Genomic DNA, 17924 nt, shown 5'->3' with positions numbered 1-17924 from the left:
ACGACCGGCTCTCACTCTTTTGTGTTGGAGAGAGAAAGAGGGAGAGAGAGAGATACGAAAAAAAAAAACGACACACTGTGATTATACGGCTCGGCACTGTTACTACCTCCCGCGAGAGCCAACCAGCGAACTCGATCGACTCTCTCCACTCCCGTGAACTATTTTACACAAGGAGCACGGGCTGTCTGTCGTAGTACAGCAACGTGCGACGTGTCTCTCGGATTATCCCGGTATGGATGATACCTGTGCTACGGTTGTTGTTGTTGCTGTTGCTCGATCGAGGCCCTTTCGAGTCTGTCATCGTGACACACCGCGGCGGTGTTTTCGCTCGTGGGCCCTTGACGGGCCCCGTCTCGCGAGTTATATCGGCAGCGGCACCGCACTGTCAAACACGGACTACGACAGAACAGTCGAGCGACGACTGACTCCTCCGCTCGCGAACCACCGGCAACGTTGCCACATCACTACCGACTCGCGATCGGGACAAGTCTTCGGCCACCGACGGACAGGTACGACGGTCACTGCGTTCTTGGTGGTGGCGCGCGACCGACTGTTCCATTCGATTTTTCTTTTCCTCTTCTGTGTGTGTCCACACCATCCGATTGATCGTCTCTGCGCAGCCCTCGTACACCTTTTGTCACCTGTCCATTGCACGCCGTCGATGTATCCGCCCCGTCTGTCTACCCAGTGTGTTACTCTGTTTTCGTTATCAGTCGTCGCGACTCGTGTCAGCTCGCATCCTCCACCGTAGAGGCCCTCGACGCAGAGGGTCACCAAAGCTCGTCAGCTACGGTCGTTGTCGTTGTCGCTGTCGCTTCTGCTGGCGGCTGACTAGCTGCTTGGCGAGTTCACTGCATTCGTATTCGGTCGGTGCATCGAAATCCACGGTACTCCGGACGAGCGCACAGCGCCGAGTTAACTGGCCACATCTGCTGTCGATTCGCTAGGAGTGCTCCGCGAACTACAGCGCGGCCGGCCAGTCTGACTGCTGCTATGTAGTCAGTATTGCTATGCCTCGCTTTCTTACTCCTGCCTGCCAACCTACCCGTCTACCCAGCCTTCTCGGATCGGCCGTGCCTACCTCTCTCGCGTATTCTCTCCTCGCACCCCCTTTCCCTCGAGCTCTCTTACTCTTTCTCTCTCGCCTAGCCACTTTCCGTCTCCTTCTTTCCTCCTGCCCTTCCCCTTCGTCCTTTTCTCATTCACTCGCTCGTGTTCGCCCGTGGCCGTTTATCCCACTCGCACCTGAAACCGTTTCACTCGCGCCTACCCACCTTCCTAGCCCCCTCCTCGTCTAACCATCGCCTCTCGCTCTCTCGAATGAATGGTTTAGTTCGGGAGGGCCGCCGTGCCGGAAACAGCCGATCGCGTCCGGAAATCGCCGAGCTCGGACTTCCCGCATTAGTGCGCTTCTTGAATAAAATTCCATTCCTTCCTTCCTTGCTTCCTTCCTTCCTTCCTTCCTTCCTTCCTTCCTTCCTATCTTCCTACCTTCCATCCTTTCCTTCCTGCCTCCCGCTCCGAGATCCTCTACCCTGTTCTACCCGCTTCCGAATTTCTACCCGACATCCCCGAATCTCATCTTCCATCGCTCTGGGCGGGTAGATCATTCTAAATTGTATCCCTCTATGATTCCATGAACGATAATCTCTCATGAACGGACGTACCGGACCGTTTTCGCCGGGTTGCGCGAAAAAGTCCATCTACCCGACACTGTACCCACATTTCGGCCACCCGCCCGAACCCGTCCGATTCCTGCCGACCCGACCCGAGGTACCCGCACGCCTCCAGCGCACGCCCGTGGATCCGTTGCACTCGTTCGCGTTCCACGAACCTTTCGTCGAAGCTTTTCGTGCGTGAAATTGTAATACTTTTTGACGCGTGCGTTTCGTTTCTAGTGCACGCGCTTCTTTGCACGCCGCTTTTTCTCTTCTTCCTCTCTTTGTCGGCTCTCTTAGCATCTCCTCTCGCTTTTCCCGCTCTCGCACACGGCCCCGTGTCCTATCGCCGAATGTGTCCCCGGTAACGCTAGTTAACCTGCTAATCGGAGAGGACGAGTTAATTCGTCCTTTGTACCCATTTGTATCCATCGACCGGCTTCTCTCTCTGTCTCTCGCGATCTCGCGTGTGTTTGCCGAAGAGTCTGCTCGGTTTAATGCAATCGCGATATCTGCGCCAGTATAAATTAGATCGTATCCAAGTGAATTATGGGGTGAATCGCCCCGAATCATTTTACTTCGATGGTAATTGCCCTCGTGCGGGTGTTGATGACCGACAAATCACCTTGGTCTTGCTATTTCTGTTCCCTTGGAAGTCCTTAGTGATTTTCATACTTTTTAACCTCGTTGTGGTAGCCTAGATCTCTTATTATCCCAGTGTAATTGCAACTATGTATCCAAAAGTGTTTCAGCCCATTTTTACAGAATCTTCAAAGTGTTCCCAATGTAATACTTTGTAGTCGGAGGTAATGGGCTACTGTTACATTTGCATAAGTGTGACCCAACAGCTAACCTTTCTCATTATTTATGTTTCTTCCAGTTATAAAATAAATTTATTTTTCCCAGTCGATTGTCCAGTTTGTTCCAGTTTAGTTTACAGAGTATTAATAGGACATGTACCTGCAGGGGTTAAATTCGGCGCGATGTTATGGCTCGAAGGTTATGGGACACGTGCGAGGAGAAAAATCGCCGGGAGCGTCGAACGCCGCTCGTTCCATATTCCATGAAACTGGAGCAGTATTTTAGGGTGAAAATTGGCGGCGATTAAAAGAACTGCAGCGTCTGGTGAACTAAATTATGCAAGAAAAATATACCGAGCCCCTTGGGACGGAATACGTCAGCGCGGCGGAAAAGCCGCCGCTTTAACTGCCGTTCCGCGCATATTTTTCAAACATCCCTTTACGATCCACTCGAGAGCCTGAAACGTTGAAAGAAGGATAATTTGTGGCCGTACTTATGACGAGTGAAATAAAACAATCCTGATCCGAAAGCTCTCGTTGAAGATCGATGTAAACCATTGTCAGGATAAATATAAAACGCCAGAACGCATAAAAGAAAATAATTTCGAACAAGAAAGACCTCGTCCGCTTGTTTCGTTTTAGTGTCCAAAGAATTTTGTTCCTAAATAATAGTTTATGGCGCGTTTATCGGCCTGAATGATCGCGATGACTCATTTCATTGTGGGACAAGAAGGGTCGACACCGTTCTTATGCGTCGTTTACAATATATGCGATTAAAAGATTCATCGAGATTTAATATTGAGTGCAAGGAGAACTTCTTTTGAGCAAGGAGGTATTGTTGTAACAGGGGAGAAATTTATTTAAATGAATGGTATGGTGATTTCTGTATTATCGACCATTTTCACAGTGACCCGCCGCAACTGGTCATATCAATCTTTATTCGCGTAAGTTGCGATAAGATCTTGCAGCGTATTATGCAAGGCGGTGCGTGACGCAACACGATGCGTCGATTCATAAAGCGAAATGCAGCGTGTGGAACCGCGATTGAGATTCGTCTTTTCGTAGATGCATTTGGTGCACACACGGCGACATCTGCTGGCGAAATGGGTGCATCAAAACGAAGCGATTAACGCGCAAGTGGAACGTGGCGCCCTCTTCAGTGTGCCACTATTTATTCTTTTATTGAAATGGTAACAAACCCTTCTTTTTGCAAACGAAAATTATTTAATTATTCTAGAACAAGTATCAATAAAATATACATGCTTTTGAAGAAGAATTGTATGAATATTGTTTAAGAAATTATACAAAATTATGTAATTGTATGATCTTTTTATAGGTGTAGTTTTAAAAGATTTTCATTAGTATGGACAACCACAGTTTATTTATCAGTAAATCGTGGAATTTGTGATGAGAAAATTGTGCAATTTTGATCAGTAGAAGGAGCTTAAGAATTATTTTCAGTTTATTAGAATAATTAAGGAGAGAAGTCAATGTTTATCTGGCTGCTGTTTGTAATTGATGCAGAAATTTTTTTATTTCACAGAAAGATCCGCAATTTATGCATCATGCAATTTCCGAGCAAGATTGACTCATGCAACTGCCATGGCCAATGCGTCTGACTTCGAATAACTCTTTCCACTTGGATTGAACATGGACTACCTTGAAGCATAATTTATTTCTCATGATTCTCACACTATTCTACTCTTTAATCTATATTTATCATCGATGTTTATGAACGTTACCACCATTTTCTGCTAATAATTTTGTAACTGGGACGTTTTCAAGCTTGACGTAATCTTAGCTGAGCCATGACAAATTAAAACTAGAATATTAAAATGCATTCGAATCAATCTAAGTGCTTGGAAATCAAAAATCACAGGATTAATAGGCTCAGGCTTTCACGATCCACGAAGGAGCTTTCATGATCCACGGAGAAGCTTTCAGAATCCACGAGCGGCTATTTGAAAGATCCCTGGTGCTTCGCAGGCAAATTGCGAAACTTTGCACAGTTCGAGCGAGAACGCGAACGGTTCCCGAAGATTGCGCTCGCATAAAGGACATCAGAAGTCCATTTAAAAATAGAGCGAGATTATTGAAGCATTTCGCTTCACCTGCCAGCCGGTGGAACATCTGCGCCGCAATCTCGATCCTTGCGTCATTATCCTTTGTGACCGCGCATCATCGATTCACTGTTTCCTCAACCATGGAAATTAATCAACCTTAGACCATGATCAGGAGTGATAATGGGAAAACGTGATGCCCGGTGCGGCTGTGGTCCCTCGGTCGCGCCAGAATTCACCGATTGAGAAACTGATTCTATCATCGCCGGTGTCTTTCTTTTTGTTTTTTCCTTTTTTTACCCTCTGCTCTCCACCGTTTCTGTTCTTCTCTATACATTTATTGTTTTTTTTTCTCAATCCTGCAGGTCCGATGAAGCGATCCGTCGATCCAGAATGATCCAGACGAGCGTTTATCGTTCACCTGGCCGTGAAAATAGCGACACGCCGGGGAACCGATTGAATTTTCAGCTCGACGGAAAATGCCCGATGGGCTCCACAGCTCGGCGTCAACGCGATAAAATCAATTATCGATTAGAAAAGTGGCGTTTTCAGCAAACGATTACCCCGAGATTGCAGACATCCGCGGACCCGTTCCCAAAGCGAATGCGACTGCACACGGATAGTGCAGCGAATCAATAATATGTGTATCGATCATTTTATTGCACGGGAAAACGGTCAACCAGGTCGGAAACTCTGTGTGACATCGCCTGCAACAAGGCTGCCGCCGATTAATTCATTGATACCGGTCTGTCTATTCACAATTACAATTATATAAATTTATCGCGAGCTCGATTTATCTATTTTGCGATAGAATCGCCGGATGAGGCGATCAATAGTTTGCATGGTTTAACGGTTAGGTGACCGTAATTATTCATTGAATGTATGCTTTCCGGACACTATTTTTCATTTGACGTTATCTGGATAAAATTGTGTTTCTATTTACTTCTTGAGATTTATCATTACTGGAAATTCCTATCTTAACCCTCGGATTCCTGCGAGTTCTAGGCCTATGGCGGAGTCATTTGTGACCCACGTCGATATTTCACTACAGTTTTCTTTCGATATAAGGCGATGGCACGGGACCCGCTTTCGTCGTATTTCGGACGAAGAAGAAGAAGGGGGACGATTTTCTTATTTCGAAATAAAAAGCGTCATCTTATATCGGAATAAAATTGTACATATTGACAATCGCTCAAGCTTATCCCCACAACGACGTATCACAAATGACTCCGGCATAGCATACGGAGGGTTAAGAAGGAGAAATGTACTTTTTAAGTTTGTTAAAAATCGGCCAGTGTGTTTCTTCTCAGTCGAATAAGAAATATCTCTTGTGCAAAAGCTGGGCAAGGAACCGTTTCTCAAGGAAATAAATTAGTAGAATATTATTGCAATTTTTCATTTCTATGATATATTGCATTCTCGATATTTTGACGTTGAGTACCTCCTCCAGGTTGACATATCAAAGTACCACATTCCTTACAATAACTTCAATTACTATAATCTATTTTATATGGATTATGCTTTTCTTTAATGTACCTCTTAAATAAATAAAGGTTTAGGTAAATATTCCCTACTAGTAGGTTGTGTTTAAATTTCCTTCTGTAATGAAAAATCCCATGTAAAGAATAAGGAACTATTTTGGATCTCGATGCTATGAATAATTTGATATCGATTGACATTTTTGGCATAAAAATACATGCTCAAGGTTTCAAGGACCGAGGTGTGTGCGAACTGATTGGACATTGTGGAAAGTTCTGCTCGCCGACACAAGGGTTAGCGATACACTAGAACTTAGTTTATTTGCCCCTTATTTATCAGGTTTTTGTTTATCGTCAGTTCCATGAGCTCGTAATAGAGCAGAATATCAACAAGCTTCAGCTCTGCACTTTTTACAATGACTAAATTACTGTAATTTTTCGAGATTTTTTGGCAATAGTCAACGTGTTAAACACTTCGATTCTGCCTAACAATAATTCCGAACAAAAATACGTTTTCATTGAATCTCTGCTTCCTGTATCTGATTTGGGAGTTCTTGCTTTTGCATAAAGATCCGCAGCCTAGCGACAAGCTTTATCCACCTATGCGGTTTAGATTAAAATTATTTCAATTTTGCGGGATGTTTCGGGGGTTAGCTGTTTAGCAGTCGATGAGCGAAACATTTCAATTCTCCATAAGAACAATCGAGCCCATAGATTCTTGACGAGCATTTCAGGAGATCGATATCCCAGCAGTCCTCAATCCCCTAAGCACGGTAGTTAGTCATAGACGAAAGGAAAATTCGCGACTCACGTATCATGCGGCGCGTCGCGCTTCTTCGGGTACGGAATCCTTGGTAGCGGTTGGTCGCAACGGCGATAGACAGACGGTTTCGCCGATAAATCGATGCCCCGTGGAAGACGTTCGCGTGGCAGGATGTCACATCGGGGCCGGCTTCTTTGTCCCCGGCGGCCTCCGCTCCCAGTCGAACGTCCACGTAAGCAATGTGCATTCACGGGGAATGAAGGATCGCGATTTGATGGGCTCCGGTGCAATATTCATAAGCAACCTACCGACCACTCTGTCGAGCGTTTCGCGTGGCGTCGCGGCGGCGCAGGCGTCGGCGTCGTCCTCCAGGTTCTTCCCTGGACTCAGGTTTCCGTGAAATACAACCGTCACCTGCTCGTTGCATCGTCAACCACTTCGGTTCTCCGGGATGTCGGCGACCAAGCTGCACGCTGCCTTCTTCGTCATCGCCACCATCATCGGGACCACCTCCTGCCAAACGGCCATGACCATGCGTAAGTCCTGGGCATAGTTAACGCAATCACGTACACTTTTCAGTCCAAATTCGTCATGCTCTTTGCAGACAAAACGCAACCCTGCACCGATCAAGCTCGCCTTCTGCAAATTAAGTCGTTCTACTTTCTCTCCTTAATACCTTGTACTATGATTTATTTTACGATTGCAATGATTCGAACTTCTTTGGTATTTCTATTTTCTTAGAAGGAGGTGATGCATGATTATTTATCGTATCCCTATGTACTCTCCAATGTCTACGTATTGACTGCAACATAGACTTTGATTTCGATTGAAAAGAAATAAATAATAAGTCGAGGGGTTAAGGGGTTACATACCCCCGCTGAATAGTTGAAAAATAAGAGAAACTCACAACTTTTTGTATACACGAAATTATGCTTCAGTAAAAAATCAATATGTACGTCTTATTATATGATGTTTAAAACTGTCAAAGGTAACTGTTATGTTTACATGTTATGAGACAGTAAACATACAGCGAATGAACAAAATATTATTTCAGAAGACTGTATTAATATCTCCGTGCGGCTTTACCTAATACACTGTTTCTTAAATTTTACATTAAACTAGTCATTGCCGTAGCCGATTTTAAAAGACCTAATTTTTACAAGTCTTACAACCATTTGAACTGAAATATACAACTTTTTATCGACATCCTCAGCTTCTTCTATTCGTAAGACAAATAAATATCGCATGTGTGTTTATGTGCGTGCTGCGCGATTTACACATGGTCATCAACGTGTTGCCGGCGATCGACGATGATTTATCGCTGGCCAGAAAATGCCGATCGATGATGATTTATCGCTCGTCGGAAAATGCCGATCTAGACCCGGAATTGTTTATTTAGTCGAGTCTAGTTCGAGTAATGGTCACGCTGTTCTCCCGTGGAGAGTTTTAAATAACAGTGATTTATTGTGGCTCGTTTGATGCCGATATCTTGTTGCCCGGTTGTCGTCGGTTCGCTGTAAAATTGATTTATTAAATACAGCTGCTTTTGTTATTCCTCGGGAGCCACCGGTTGATTTCCGAGTTGATGATGGATTTTTCTGAGCGCTTGGATTGAGTGGTTGACAATGCATCGTGGGTGAAAATGGTATTTGCGCTGTTGGTTAATGTATTGCTTTTATTGAGTCTGATGGAACGTGTATTGTTTAGATGGCATAGAAAAGTCAAGAATTTTTTGACACCCTTTACAAACTTGTAGAATAATTTTTTGATTCGGTCGAGATGAAGAAGCGAATAAATTTTTTTAACAATATAGAATCCTATGGAATAATCTTTTAGTTCACATACAATAGGAAAATTACGAATTTTTTGACCCCCTATAGAAACCTGTGCAATCATTTTTTGACACAGTGCAGAAATCTGCAGAATAATTTTTTAGTCCAGGTAAAATTGAGAAATTAACCATTGTTTAGCAGTATGCAGTACCTCTGGACAAGGAGTTTTATGAATAATTAGGAACTACGGAATCAAATAGGAATTAATTTCTCTCTTAAATAGATTTTAATAAATTGTGACTGATGTATGAAAATTCTGTCATGTTTCCACTATTCGATGCAGTGTAGTAATAAGTAAACGATTGATTACGATTGACGGATTAATTAGACCCGATCTTAGCAGAAAGAACATTTTCAAGACGCGTTAGAAAAATTAGTCAGCATGTTTATTGGCGAGCCGTTCGTATTCATCGATTATGCACCTCAAACATTGATGGCCCTTATGAAAGTTTCATTCGTTTCCGATATGAAAACTTGCCGCACTATTATTCGATTATTCATGGGCAACGTCTGACTGAAAGTTACCCAATCTCCTGCACCGATTGTCCCTGGCCCTTGACACGAATAATTGTATCGACGCTGATAGAAAGAAATACGAGGGGACAGGTGGCAGCGAAATGCTGACACGTGCGAGCATCGACTAACAAGATAGTCAATAATTATTATAACCCGAGGGCAAAATAATTGTTAAACACTGTAATATTAAAATGAAAATTGCGTTGTCAGAACTATTATATTTTATTGCCATTTATTACATCGATTAGCGTGCATTTTCTCGCTATGATGCGACGATACAACGTGTGCAGATCATTGATGCACGATTAGATACGAACTGTGCAAAGCAATTTATCGTAAAAGTCGAATGTCACGAAGTCGCGTGTCTCCGGGTAATAGAAATTTTTCCATAGTGTGTAAAAACATTGTACGATTCAGATATATATTTAATAATAGTCTCAAACACTAAAACTGCATAAAGATAAGCTAATGCTTTCTGGGCAAAAACCACGCACTGTGACTACTGAAACTGCATAATACAGTGTTTACTCGATATATGTCCAAAACACGTGTCTAGCCACGGATATTGGCTAGGAGATACTGTTCTTTGTTCCTCGTGACCTTACACTTCTCGGCGACCGAGGTCTCTCGAGTTTCTTGGCCCCTAACGAGGTATACCCCGCGGCAGTGGGGATAGTTCTGGGACTTTTATCGGCTAGGCATTTGAGACATATATATACTGTACTTTTCAGGGTCCCGTGAAGCTGTTATGTTTTTTTCTTTTCGACAATATTTTTCGAAGGTATCGTGCTCAGTTCTGTGTCATTTTTTGATACAGTGATAGTGATAGAGGAGTCCGACGAGCCAATCAAGACCGTGATTAACGAGGCTGTGCCACAGGCTGAGAAGAATTTCGGAGGCGATGTCATTCTTGTCAACGTTTCCCTCGTCATCGTGGATCGGACCAACATTGACGTTACTTTTGAGAAAGGTTGAGAAAACAGCAACTGTAACACACATTTTTTAATTTGAGATCTATCGTGTCGTGCTAAATTACATTTTGGAGTACAGTTTCTAACTACTGGCTGGAACAATGAATTTAACCCTTTGCAATCCTGATTTTGTTCAATTTTGTTCCCAAAAACTTTCGATCAGCATCTTATTTAAAATTTACTAAGTATTACTAAATTTATACAAATTAATTTATGGTCTTTATAATTAACCAGTCGTAACATTGTTTTAAATTCGAATTGGTCACTGGATTTATCAGTTTTCTTGCGGATCATTTTTGAGTGTTTGTAAAGGAACAAAAAAATGAAGAAAGTGTGAATGAATCAATTCGTGCACCTAATAAAAAGAAAATTAATAAAACTGATGTCGAGTCACATTCGATATAGGGGGGCAAAGTTAAGACTGCATATTCTCTGTGATTTTGATCCCAACGCATACTCAAACAAATAAGCTCGTTCAACAGCCTCCGACAAAAGCATCTCTATAATTTCAGTGACACCAAAAAAACAAATCTGGTAGTTCCAGTGTCAATACCATTTTAAAATTGAATCTACCAACCAAGATCGAAGCATGAACGTTCCCTCTGACACTCTGCTTTGACTACACGCTTAAAAATGGCCTTTCAGTGTGCGAAGCCTTGTTCAAGGGAGTCACTATCATACTGGACATGACCTGGACCGGCTGGGATAAGCTGCGCACCGTGGCCGACGAAAACGGAATCATATACAAGCGAGGGGATAGCAAGATAAACTCGTACGTGCAGGCGATCGACGATCTTTTGATGTTGAAGAACGCGACCGACGTCGGTCTGATCTTCGAGGATGAAAGGGGTGCGTTGTCTTGTCATATTTCGCGCGTGCGATCGTCCTCGACCCGGCTGCCACGTTAAACGAACCGATTCTTCCAGAGCTGAACCAGAGCTTGTATTATCTGATCGGGAACTCGATCATCAGATTGGTCGTCATCGACGACTTCACGGAGAAGACTGTGTCCAAGATACGAAACATGAGACCGTCGCCATCGTACTACGCGGTTTATGCGAGCACGCAGAAAATGGACGAGCTGTTCAGAACGGTGAGATTTTTAAAATGTTATGCTGATCGATACGTTCTTGTTATTTTTATAAAATAATGTAAAATAGCCACTTTCAGTGCTCCGTAAACCTAGTGTTAATCTGAAAGTTACATTGACCTGCAGGATCATCCCTTAAAGTATTTGAAACCTTTATTTATTATTAGTCGAACATTCAGCTGTGAGATAAATTTAGAAAATTAATTGATGCGACGTTGCAATTCAGATGGAATGTTTAAATTTCATATTAAAATGGTAAAATTTTGCAGGCTGTAATAGGTGGGTTGGTCAAGAGGGATGGAATCTGGAAGCTGGTGTTCACCGACAATAATTACAAGGAGTCGAAGTACATCACCGGAGATATGCAACTGAATGTTTCTGTAACTGTTCTAACAATGAAAACGGAAGTTTGTTGTCGACTGATTGGCGAACCGACTTGCACTTGTCCCTCCGATGTTCAAGTAATTTTACTAATTTTTTAGTTCAAGATTATTTTATATTCTCTATGTATTCGTTGAGCCACGAAGAAATAGTTCAGGAGCGTATTGCTTCCCTTCTTCAAAATAGTTTTTACAGTGATTTCTCTATATATGTGGCCAAGGCCTCGATGATAAACGTCGCGCAATTACCCCCACTACCGCGGGATACACGACGTTGGCCAGACCCGTGTTGTTGACATATATCGAGAATTCACTGTATACCGAATAGATCAATTTTGTGGATCAAACGAATCATCCTCTATATCCTGGCTCTTAATCTTTCCTCTTCTCCAGGACAGAAAATTTAATTTTTCCTTTCAAATGGACAGAATAAAAATTTTGTTTACCGTAGTTAGACTTTCTAACATTGTTTCTAATTTCATAGCTATTCTACTACTACTTCAAGCGGTTGTTGGGCCTAATAGTGAATCTGATGAGTGATCTACAAAAAACAGGGATCAGCGTGGCTGCAAGAAGAGTTCATTGTTCTCAGACGAACGGAACTCAAAAAGCCTCGAACGTTACTTCGGAAGCGTTCAATAAAAATTTGCTGGCAGTAAGTCGAATTGTTATTATAATTGATTTTAACTAAATGATTAATCGGAATATTTTCTGGATGAAGAAACTAGGAGGAAACGACACGTTCGAGTACTGGTCAGATAAAGGATTGATCACATACAAAGCGGAGATTGATATAGAGGTGTTGAAGAATGGTGCTCTGGAACAGTTGGCTACTTGGACCAGGCGTACTAAAATCAAGGAACTCGAGGGGAAGAGCATTGAGCCTGCGAAACGATTTTTCCGCATCGGGATTGCACCTGTAATCGATTAATCCTTGATCACGATAACCTTTTAGATATCATCCATCCTCTTTTGATAAGTAAAACTTTTACTGAACATGCAGGATGTTGGAAAAGAAGGGTCAAAGACTTTGGTCTTTAAATTGTGTCTAACTCGTGATGAAGATTACAAAGCAGAATCTACTTAATATGTATGTCATCAATTTCTATTAGACTGAAATAAAATTCTATTTCTCTGTTATCGATATTTAACTATCCGAGACAAATTTTCTTTTTCATCTGGGAAATTGTAAATCTTCAAAGTCTTTGATTCTTGCTTTAACACCTTGTAGGTTTGAATCGATAGACATGTTTTGAACTTTGTTTATTTATATTTTGCAAGGCTGTACGATATCGTGGTACTATAGTAATGTAAGTTTTGAAACTGTATCAGTCAGTTCCCTGGACAATTGCCAAATTGGACCCAGCTACCGGACAAGTGATGAAGGATGAGAATGGGAAGGAAATATGGGAAGGCTATTGCATAGACTTCATAAAGAAATTATCCGAAGAGATGCAGTTCGATTACGATTTGGTTATACCGGAAGACAGACAATTTGGGAAGAAGTTGTCCAATGGACAATGGAATGGCTTGATCGGTGATCTCGCGAGGGGGGTAAGTCGGACCACAAAATTAACCCCTTCACTGGGTATAACGATTTAATTAAAATGATTTAATTTAATTTAATAATAAAACGTATAGAATAATATTGTTATAGTATACTTACCTATAGTAATAGTATTAGAATACTATACTTTAGCCCCTGAGAGCCTGCTACCGTCTACACTACGGTGCACAATGAGTTGCATTTGCAAGGCTATCTCATTCCTCAACTTCGAAAAAATAAAAATTGATCTATTAGAAGTTGTCATTGTATTAACGAACAGATATATTTGTTACAGGAGACGGACATTGTGGTAGCATCATTGACAATGACATCAGAGCGCGAAGAAGTTATCGACTTCGTCGCTCCGTATTTCGAGCAGTCTGGCATATTAATCGGTAGGAATTAATCATTTTAATAACACATAACGATTGATTAAATGCAGTTCTTCTTCCCCAGTGATGAGGAAACCCGTTCGCAAGCCGTCCCTCTTCAAGTTCATGACGGTCCTCAAAGTTGAAGTCTGGTTAAGCATCGTGGGGGCGTTGACTTTGACGGCAGTGATGATTTGGATCCTCGACAAGTATTCTCCTTATAGCTCCAAAAACAATAAACGACTCTATCCGTATCCTTGCCGGTAAAAATTGCTCTATCTGCTAATAATTTAGACAGTGGTCCTAATTAAAGTACTATCCCGTACGTAATTTCATTCCGAAGCTTCGTAAAATTATTACTAACTCAGAGCTTACAGCTTCATTAAATTATTACTAACTCAAGTTCAAAGCTCCATAAAATTATGATTAACTCAAATTCAAAGCTCCATAAAATCATTATTAATTTAGAGCTCAAATTATTACTAACTCGGAGTTGAAAGCTCCATCAAATTATTAATGACTCAGAGTTGAAAGCTCCATAATTTGATTGCTAAGTCAGAGCTCAAAGCTCCATAAAATGATTACTAATTTCTTTTCAAGGGACTTCACATTGAAAGAGAGCTTTTGGTTCGCTCTAACATCGTTCACGCCTCAAGGAGGAGGCGAAGCTCCAAAAGCTCTGTCTAGTAGGACCCTTGTGGCTGCCTATTGGCTCTTCGTGGTCTTAATGTTAGCTACCTTCACTGCGAACTTAGCTGCCTTTCTCACTGTCGAACGGATGCAGGTTCGTTTCGTCTTTATTTCCTCGCAGAAGCAACATTCTCGTTTTTCATTAAATCGTACAGTGCTCATCCATATTTGAATTTTAACATAGACACCCGTGCAATCGTTGGAGCAGCTGGCGAGACAATCGCGAATAAATTACACCGTTCTTGCGAATTCGAGCGTTCACCAGTACTTCATGAACATGAAGAGGGCGGAGTTCAAACTGTACACGTGAGTGAACCTCGTCTGGGCAACAAATTTTAAAATCAAATTAAGAACAGCATCGACTACTTTGTTATTCTTATCTTAAAAAGAACTTCCTCATCTGTGAAATTCAAATGAAACATTATCAAACGATTTCGCATTCGAAATCAATTAAATCGTTCAAATAAAATAACAAATGTATCTCTAATTGTCTGAACGATGCCCAAGCATGTTAGAACTAACGCCTCACATCGGAACGAAAATAGTTATCAACAAATTTGTTTAGCGTGTGGAAAGAGATCACATTGAACAGTACCAGCGACCAAGCAGAGTACCGAGTATGGGACTACCCGATAAAGGAGCAGTACGGCCACATCCTGCAAGCGATCATGCAAGTTGGTCCTGTCAAGAGTTCGGAGGAGGGTTTTCGAAAGGTGGGAACGATCATCGATCGTCAATCGGTTCTCGATCAGAAAAATCAGCTGAAAAATCGGCGACGTTTTTGCTGCTGTTCCAGGTGATAGAAAGCGAGGGTTCTGAGTTCGCTTTCATCCACGACTCGTCGGAAATCAAGTATGAAGTAACGAGGAACTGCAATCTGACAGAAGTTGGCGAGGTGTTTGCCGAACAACCTTATGCAATCGCTGTGCAACAGGGAAGCCATCTGCAGGAAGAAATTAGCAGAAGGTAGCCATTCAGAACTGTATTAAATGCACAAATTAATTCGTGACTCTCCTAATCAATTGCAACTTCATTTTCAATCCAAGTCTTTCATATTGAATCATCATATTAGAAATTCATTAATCACTTACAGGACGGAGGATAGAATTCATTTTAGCTGTTTGTAATCAATAAGTTCGCAAAGGAAAGGCTACGAATTAATTTTGTACATGCATACGTTACTGTTGCAAAATATTTTTATTTAGTATATAAGGAAGAAAAGTATATTTATCCATTATTTCATTTTTGCAAGACTGATTTCATTTGAACGGTAATTTTAAAGCGTTCTCGTGTATGTTTTTCTGCGAACTTTAATTTATTTTGGTTGATCGGTCTCAGGATCCTGGACCTGCAAAAGGACAGGTACTTCGAGACCCTAACGTCAAAGTACTGGAACCAGTCGCTGAAGGCACAGTGCTTGGATTCTGATGACAACGAAGGCATAACTCTCGAAAGTTTGGGTACAGAATATTTTTAATTTACGATTATTGTAAAGATGCATCCATAAGGAATTATTCGACAAATGTATTTCTTTGAGCATAAAATCTGCAGTCTACTAACCCTAAACGTTAAAATTAAAAACTTGAATTTTATGTGCCGTTTTAAATAATTTTTTAATGCATTTTTGCAGGCGGAGTGTTCATAGCAACTCTCTTCGGTCTAGCTCTAGCAATGGTCACGTTAGCCGGCGAAGTGCTGTACTATCGGAAAAAGAACGACTCGCAACCGGACAAACAAAAAGACAAGAAATCAAAGAAGAGCAACGACAACGAGAAAATGATGCTGCAGAATATGATGTCGAAGCTGCAGCTGAAACCCGCGCCGACCAACGCGTTTTTCGAAAAACCGACGAACCCTCTTCGCGTGTCACACATTTCCGTTTACCCGCGACAGATTCCCTTCAAAGAGTGATCGTTCGATGAGCACGCGAAGATCGTTAGACCACGGACTTTCACGCGGGTCGACAACCTGCAAAACACTTGTTTACGAAAATAGGAATGAAACGAAAAGTCCATTTCTACGTTGACACACTTCATCGGCCGACTCTTGTACACTTTAGTCACGCAATAAAAATGTTTCATCAGGAATCCACATTTTGAGAACAATCGTGGATGCCTAGTGATCGAGCTATTGAATACTTTCTAAAATCTCATTATTTACAGTTCAGATATTCTTGGTACATTAATGGCGACAGACATCTTGCTTATTGATTAATCAAACACTTTGAGTAATGTATTTTAGTAATTTCTTTTATAAGGGATTTTTGGTGTCTTTATAATAGGAATGTGACATATTCATTCAGAAGCTTCCTAGAGTGAATTCGCCCAACTTTGGACTCTTATTACTTCATCACAATCGGAAATTGATACAAGGTGAAAGGAACTTAACCTTTTTGTTTCCCAAAAATGTCAAAAAAACAAAGTTTAACTTTGAAGAAAATTTATGTTAAATACGTTTCATCTGATTATATTTTTTCGTTATATCTTATTCTGTACAGATCATGTTCGACAAGCTGGGCGTTGATAATAAACATTACCACAGAACAACGAGAGCGCGAATGAATTTTGTATATAGTTGGTGTCTTTCACTTGTTTCACAACGCCGATGTCGACCGCTTGTTTCCCTGATTCTTCACGCCTCTCCCAAACTGCCGGAAACAATCTCGTATCGATCGTTACGAAACCGATCATAGGTGCAACCTCTCGGACTGAAAATTCTTGAGATTTTCTCAAATTCAATGGATCTCTCGGTAGAATTCATTTCGGTATAAAGCGTATTCTATTTTGTTACGATACAATTTTCATTGTCCCGATTTCACATGTGTTTCGTAAGCATTCACAGTTAAAAATTTACTCGGTTCGAAGATAGATCAAACAATTAAAAACATTTGAAATAAACTTTTGCTGAATATTTCATTTCATTTCTTCCGGCTCTAAATTAATAAAATTCTAGTCTGTACCTTACCGTTGCTGTCTTCGCGCCCAAATATTGTAGTGCAGGATTGACACGAAGAATGAAAATCAGTATTTTCTTGCAGTCAAAGGAAAGTCTGTCGATTTCTCGTTACCATCGGATCAGAATTTCTTTTATTCAACGTAACGACAGCTCGTTTGAAATCGATCATATTGACAGACACCAGGGAGTTTTTTTTCTAATCGTAACTGCAACGAAATCGCGCGAACGAAAGCGAAAAGACAGCGATCGTTCGGCTGTGTCGTTTCGATCCGCGACGTTTTGCCATAGTCACGGATTCGACACCGCCCTTTTACCCAATTTGCGAAAACCACGAACCACGAGACCGCAACCGTCGGGCCGGAGTACCAAATCCTTTAACTATCCTCTAACAAGGTGCCAGCAAGAAGAACGACGATTGTTCCGAGTTCCTTTGCTTTCGAACATTCGAAATCTATTTCTTTTATTGGTAATGTTAATTGTTTAAACACAACGTGTCTAGTTTCTTACATTTTTCTAATGATTTTATCGTTTGTGCTCTGCTTTGTCAATATTTATCACCCTCAGTCTACTAATTAGTCAGTGTCCCTCGTAAATAACACTTTGAGTGTTTGAGTCCGCCAGGAATTATTTGTTAGTAATTTTATCGTAATTTCTACCGTAATTTTCAGTGTACAAATTTGTGTCAGTGTACAAAATTCAGTGTATACATTTGAATTTTTCAATTTTGATTTAACTAAATACATTAAATACCTTAATTTTATGGAAGATTTTATAGTTTTCAATTACCTTTCAGTCAAAGTGTTAATGTATAACA

The 17924-nt window shown here is 41.4% G+C and overlaps 1 protein-coding gene across 2 annotated transcripts; it reads left to right on the top strand.

Moving 5' to 3' along the window:
* The first annotated feature begins 232 nt into the window (after nucleotides 1–232).
* Ir8a (Ionotropic receptor 8a) lies at nucleotides 233–17006 on the top strand. 2 transcript variants are annotated; one of them, XM_076786407.1, is made up of 16 exons: nucleotides 233–509; nucleotides 9925–10077; nucleotides 10724–10927; nucleotides 11005–11171; nucleotides 11438–11629; nucleotides 12033–12203; nucleotides 12270–12467; nucleotides 12881–13102; nucleotides 13390–13489; nucleotides 13551–13728; nucleotides 14066–14249; nucleotides 14340–14461; nucleotides 14721–14868; nucleotides 14952–15121; nucleotides 15494–15615; nucleotides 15786–17006. In XM_076786407.1, exons 1-16 carry the CDS (start codon nucleotides 233–235, stop codon nucleotides 16064–16066), a joined length of 2889 nt encoding a protein of 962 aa, XP_076642522.1. In that variant the 3' UTR covers nucleotides 16067–17006. The 2 variants fall into 2 exon arrangements, with proteins under 2 accessions (XP_076642522.1, XP_076642524.1); XM_076786409.1 differs by lacking the exon at nucleotides 233–509 and adding an exon at nucleotides 6878–7295.
* The last annotated feature ends 918 nt before the right edge of the window (nucleotides 17007–17924 follow it).

This window comes from Halictus rubicundus, chromosome 4 (assembly GCF_050948215.1).
Source record: "Halictus rubicundus isolate RS-2024b chromosome 4, iyHalRubi1_principal, whole genome shotgun sequence".
In the NCBI taxonomy this organism is placed as follows: domain Eukaryota; kingdom Metazoa; phylum Arthropoda; class Insecta; order Hymenoptera; family Halictidae; genus Halictus; species Halictus rubicundus.
Note: the sequence above shows the minus strand (reverse complement) of the source record. Positions and strands in the feature narration are given on the sequence as shown.